The sequence below is a fragment of the Ranitomeya imitator genome, chromosome 6 (genome assembly GCF_032444005.1).
Source record: "Ranitomeya imitator isolate aRanImi1 chromosome 6, aRanImi1.pri, whole genome shotgun sequence".
Lineage (NCBI taxonomy): Eukaryota > Metazoa > Chordata > Amphibia > Anura > Dendrobatidae > Ranitomeya > Ranitomeya imitator.
The window spans coordinates 174,843,854-174,850,499 of record NC_091287.1 but is presented as its reverse complement, the minus strand read 5'-3'; the positions used below and the strand labels follow the sequence as shown (position 1 = coordinate 174,850,499).

Genomic DNA, 6,646 nt, shown 5'->3' with positions numbered 1-6,646 from the left:
GCGCTCCACCCTGTATATATATACATACCGCTGTTTACATGATTTTATTGGCTTTATTGGAAGCAAATAAACACTGGATATAAGCAAATGTGGAACATATTCATATTATACTATACTGCAAAACAGAACAATCTTAAAAATGTTAAAATAATGCTGGTATAAAAATAAATATTATTTTTAGGAGCAGGACATGTACATGATCTCATGTGTCAGAGCTTGTCACTATACCAAAGTGCACAAGTTGCAAGAGTAAGTAAATAAGACTACAAGCACATACACAATAACAATATACAAACAAAAGGATTGCCAAAATTTCATTATGAAATGTAATATTCATTAAATCACAAAAAATTATAAAGGGAAACAGTAAGGAATTTCACAAAAATAGATGGTGGTGTCAAAGTCATATAACATTAGCAATTGAGAGATTGCAGAGACTCAAATTTGGTACATATCTCAAATGTATCGGGGACATTCAATTTGCCTAGAAGTTAAATGTAGGATGTAAGAGAAAAAAAGAATAGTCACCTCACCACTCACCTGTGTTGCCACCCCAGTAGTTTTTCTATGCCTCTTCTTTTCGCCTCATTCCCCATCACACACATCGACTTCAGGAATTCTATTCTGGAACATGGCTTCTGCTATGATTAGGCCCCTTATGTCCCGGATTGCCGTGTTTTTGCAGCACATGTCGGGACGTTAGGATGTGTGTCACCCAAGGCCTAGTCAGAATCACAATGTGCACTGTGACAGCACGGTATACAGGATTGTCAGAGACCTAGTTGTGACAGAAGCTGGAGCCCAGAGAGAGACATGACGAACAAGTTGCATGCACAATGAGGGGAATGCCAAAAGAGGCATGGAAGACCAGATAGTGGGCTGATGGGGTGGTGGGACAGGTTAGAGGTGAAGTGAGTATTCATTTTTTTAAAAATCCTTTTATCTTTTTCCAGCCCTCTTCAGTTCAGAATATTGGTGGTCATCTGGCTGCTATTTTGCTGAATTTGTTGGGAACAAATTGGCAAAAAAAAAAAATCTGTGTTCTGAAGAATACATATTTTTGTAAAATTGAGGAAGAATTCAGTTGAATTGAGAGGAACTGAATTCTCGATTTTACAAAAAACTGCATTCTTTAGAATATAGATTTTTTGCAATCCACTCAAATAAATTCATTCATCTCTATTTGCGACTCATAATCTAAGCCCTCGATATTGGTGCTAACCCTGACAAACACTAAACTGACCTCCATGCAGAGACGTAATTATAATCAGTGGTTGCTCAAAAGGTCACTTTGGCCATTATAAAAAGACCATTGCTATTAAATATTGTAATTATTGGGGGCCCTGTTGGGCTTGTGCATGGGCCCCAAGAGCTTCAAGTTATGGCACTTGCTTCATGGGTCTTTGCTAGTGTGAGATAGATTGCCCTGCTGGATCACTTTTATGTACTAGCTCTTTGAATGTTTCTCCATGAATACTTTACCCTAGTAATAATTTTGTGCCTTTATTATATGACGAATATAACCTTATTATTGCTTCCCTTTTAAATTATTTTTTTCAAATGTAGTAAGATTGAATTGTAATATGAATTACTGACTTTTAGTGCTCATGAATTATTGACTTTCAGCACTCCATGTGTATGTAGGTTGTTATTGCTAAAACATAAGCAAATTTTTTAGGTTTTCATTTTTATTGTACAGTATATTGTAAATACTTATATTTGCATATATATGTGATAGTATATTTTTTATCTCTGTAGTTAATATTATCTTCATATGCCAACACTAAAACACATACTTACATTCCACCAGTCCCATGGATCCACCACTGGCATCTTTAGAGGCTTGCGCCATCTCTATAATTCAATGTCTCCACTGTCTGAATATCAACAGTACTACTTAAGACGGCAGTGGTCAGGTGACTAGAGGAGCTGGTCTTCGGATGCTCTTCTAGTAACTTCTGGGTGGTGCAAACTATGCTTCAGAAGCCAGTACAGAACTTTGGAGTGGTGTGTGCTGAATCTACTGGAGTATGCCTCTATATCTTATTTTCCAAACATCCATGCCTCGCCTTTTTTTGACAGCAAAGAACTCTCTGGTGCAAGCCAGAATTATTTTATATTTTTGTTTTAGATATTACAAATAATCCATGCACTATAAAGCATAAGTTATAATTTTGATCTTGAATGTTTGTGAACTTTTAGGTTGGAGAATGCAAAAAAAATCTTCACTTAAGTTGATAGCAACTAGTTACGTTATGTATACTAATATACCTGGATATTTTTGCAAACTGATATTAGAATGGAAGTACTTTCCTGACAAAGATTTTTAATTGCAAATGAAAATATAATTTGCTTTTTGTACACAGGGAAATATTACTTAGCATTGATTAAATAAGATATAATAAACTTATATAATATAAAATCTCAGATAAAAAGCATTCCAAAACTCATCCACATTCATATTACATCTATTTGTAATTATGTCAAAATCAAACTCAAAATTATCACACAAAATTTCTCTAATGTATTCTTAATGTTAATAATTGAAAATATAAATTTAGAATTATTTAATAAATTAATAACGGTGCAAACAAAACAACCATCAACTGTTGATTATTAAATGCAATAGAAAGATAGTGGCAGAAATGAGTGAGTGGTAGAGTGGTCCATCGATACTAATTGTCCTCAACTTCTTATGAAATATAAAATAGAGTTGCGTGTTACAGAAAATGTCGCATCCATAAGCAAAAAATGCCGCAGGCACAGTTTGTTGCCCTATAGAGCTTACAGTGTACTGTACAGTTCATAGAGAGGAAAGGTCTCTGCTCCAATGTTAAAAAATGATTGGGAAATGGAGCCATGTTTGTCCAAGTAAAGGCAATAACATACTCACTTTTCTACTCCTTGAACCCTGATCTTAAAAAAAAAAATCATTGACTGGAATAGTTTTTAAGAAGTAGACAGAGGCTATAACTTCATTACTAAAGTTAATGGTCACCAATGCAGCATTTACTGTTTTTCCAGGTTGGGAAATCAGAATATCTTTTGTGCATTTCTAAGTCATTTATTGTCTGTTTTCAGTGCCATAACAGTCCAAGTCTTCTGTTTTGAATCTCTTACAACCGTGCAGCCATTCCATGTTGGTTTCTTCAAACCCTTCCACATCACATGACACTACACGACTCACACACTTCTCTGTAGAAAGCTTGAATCCATCATCCAAATCCCAGAGTCAGATATTTTCCAAAATATCAATGGGTACAAATCCATTTTTCTTCCCACTGACGACTTTTAGAAAGCCATTGTTCTCCTTCTCAGAACTGGCACATATCTGAATGTGAAAAAATATAAGATTATATACATATATGAAACATTGACTTTTATATCCTTGATTACAATTACATACTGTGAAAAAACAAATTTACTTAATTGTTTTATTTCATAGATCAATAGTACACATGAAAAAAAGAAACTTTGTAAGTATATCGTATCAGAGAAATCTGCTTATTTGTATTCATGGACTGATCATTCATTTTCAAAATTTTCAATTCATGGGTAAAATCTGTGTTCAGCGAAGACAGATTTTTACATTACAGATTTTACTTGAGAATTGAGAATTTTGAAAATTAATGATTAACCCATGAGGAGAAAGAAGCAGATTTCTCCAATAATATTTATAACCAAGTTGCTTATTTTCATGAGTACTATTAATTTATTAAATAAAATTTAAAATATGTGTTCTTCTGAAACTATATATACAGTATGTTAACAATATATTCAGCAACAATATTCCTAGCATTGACAATAGTAACATATAGTTTGGAACATTGCAGAAATTTAAAATATAAAATATATGCACACTGGCGCTACACCAACTTAAAAGGGAAAAGGGGGTTTTAAGAACAAAGCTGCTGGTGATGCAACAGGGTCTGTTTAAAGCCCTGTTTAAAGTAAAACATGAAAATGTATATATAGAGTTTGTCACCTGCGCTGGTAAAGTGCGTTGATAGGAACAGAATGGACACAGGGAGATTTGTATATCTGCACTAGGGAAAAGAGGGTTATGCTGCTTATGCAGATATACAAATCTCCCTGTGTCCATTCTGTACCTATCAACGTACTTTACCAGCGCAGGTGACAAACTCTATATATACATTGTAGAAATTTAAATTTGCTAGTCTTTCAACAACATGCAAATTTAATACTATGGAAAGTTAGGTATCCCGCATAAAACAATGAAGACTAGACTATAGTCTAGTATATCAGCCTACCTTATCATGTAAATGAAGCTGTATAAATGGGAAGTTGCCATCTGTGAAATGATAGCAAGCTAATTTTCAGCATTGATCATCTCTGCTTTAGCATATAACCTAGAAAACTGGTCATAAGTTCAGTTATATTTATCAGTTATATTTATTCACTGTCTATTATAAATACCATATTTTGTGGATTATAAGATGCAACGGATCATAAGAAACACCACAAATTTTAGGGAAGAAAATAGGAAAACTTTTTTTTTTCATAAAATGGAGGTATGGCTTATTGTCTGCTTTTGCGGTAGCTTACTGGAGGAAAAGTTGCTGCGGTGGAGCGTGGTCTCAGGAGGTAGAGTCACTGCTGCAGGAAGCTGGCAGTGGTGGCATAAATGGGGCGATGTGGTGGGCCCCGGGCTGGGAAGAGGGAGTGTTTGGCAATGCGAGGCTGCGTGGTCTCCAGATTTTCAGAAAATGTCAGGAATCCCCACACTTCCCATTCTTTTCACCAGCCGGCGAGCTCTGTTGGCGTCCTGACGCGCACGCGCTGGGAGATCATAGCCCCCTCTGACCCCCGGAAGTGCTCCACCATGTGACCGCTGTGTGTTCCACTGCGTGTCACAGGAGAGCTCTTCCGGAGGTCCCCTTGGCAACAGGGGGCGTTTCCTGATGCTTGCGCTCACATTGGCCCTGACAATCTCGCCGCGCTGTACCTCTCCCCCTATCAGCAAGCCCCCTTTTCTTTAAAACACTGGCCTTTTCCAACTCCTGTACCTGCCCCCGGAAGAAGCATTTTTGCGAAACGGCGCTCGTCGGGCGTCGGGAGAGCGCAGCCACACGTCCTTCCATGTTTGCATGACCCCAGGACACCTGTCTTTATCTCCTATACAGAACCGTACAGGTAAATAACATCTATCCTATATCCTTTATGCTTGTTTTCATAACTACCCTGGCAGTATATATACTGGGATCTCCATTACCAGCCTCTGAGTAGCTGTAAATTACATAGCACCAGCTGGTCTAGATACAAGGATACCCCCTCTAGTATACATATATACTGTCCCTATAAAAACTCTCTTTTTCTACTTTCTATCAAATACCCCAGGCAATAGAGATTAGGTTTAAAGGAAAAAAACATATGCCTGTCCTTTTCTATAGCCATATACTGGCAGCCACACTTGTGCTTTATAGGTTTTTTACATCCTGTATTGGAGGGGATTTCCCTCATGGAACAAATACATAATATTATAATACTGATTATTATTATTATTTTTGCTGGCCTCTCTCTCCATTTAACACTTGGAGGTCCCATTTTTGTGTCTTTTTTGCATTATATTTTGTTAATTTCCCCCTGTTTTTAACAATTGTATTAATAAACAGGTATTTTAATCTTTAAATATTGTTCATTTCACTTCTTATCCTCTTGATATACTCTGCAGAGGATTATGTCTTTCTATATACGTTTTGAAGTGACTTCTTGAACCACAAAACTAATAGGACTTTGATAATGACCATTCTTTTTACTGCAGTGGATTTTGAGAAAATGGTGCTCTCCTTCCTTCCTGGGGCCCGCCGCATCGCCTCACTTATGCTGCCACTGCCAGCTTCCTGCAGCAGCGGCTCTGCTTCCTGGACTCTGCTCCACAGCAGTCACACTCCCTGTAAGCTACATTCAAATTATAAAACACAACCCCATTTTCCTCCAAAATGTGGGTGAAAAATAGTGTATTTTATAATCCGAAAAATGCTCAAATCTGGTGAAGTCACTTTGCTCTCTGCTGAACTGTCAATAAGGAGAAAAAACAAACAAAAAAGGTCATAAGAAATAGTAAAACAAAGATTGAAAGTATAAAATGTGATTTTTATTGAGACAAAAGATAAAAGATGAGCAAGTAATGGCACTTACAACACATAGAAAGTACCTGCAAACACAGGTGAGACCACAAACATTGGCGGTAGCAATTGCATCAGACAGATGAGAAAAGTAAAACAGTAGGCTAAAAAGTGAAAAGCCAATTGTCTAAATAAATAATATATATCAAAAAATTTGGTGCACACATACACAATTAGCTCCATCATGGAAATAGATCTAAGTGCTTATGTGAAAAGAACAAGGACATGGTATCTAAAATACAAAAGATATTGTGTGCTCATGCAGACAAGGGGATCAAATAGAAAGAATAGGGAGGTGGTTGGTAAATAGGAGGGAGCCACTAAATCAAAATGTGCCTGTACACACAAAAAAGTAATTGCAATGATAATCAAACAATCAGCACTGGGATAGAAGTGGCATATGGCAGGAAGCAGTTATATATTACAGCCTGTACAAATATAAATACATTGTGGGTATAAAAATTATATCATAGTGCACTGTGCCATGGTGTAGAAAAACT

At 36.5% G+C, this 6,646-nt stretch overlaps 1 protein-coding gene across 1 annotated transcript in view; it reads right to left on the bottom strand.

Annotated features, from left to right (window-relative positions):
* Window positions 1–2,311: 2,311 nt before the first annotated feature.
* The window catches only part of STAC (SH3 and cysteine rich domain), a 550,486-nt gene continuing 546,151 nt past the window's right edge, over window positions 2,312–6,646 (bottom strand). The window contains exon 11 of the mRNA XM_069730312.1: window positions 2,312–3,331. Coding sequence (XP_069586413.1) covers window positions 3,233–3,331 — 99 coding nt within the window. The 3' untranslated portion in view covers window positions 2,312–3,232. The remainder of the gene's footprint in view (window positions 3,332–6,646) is intronic.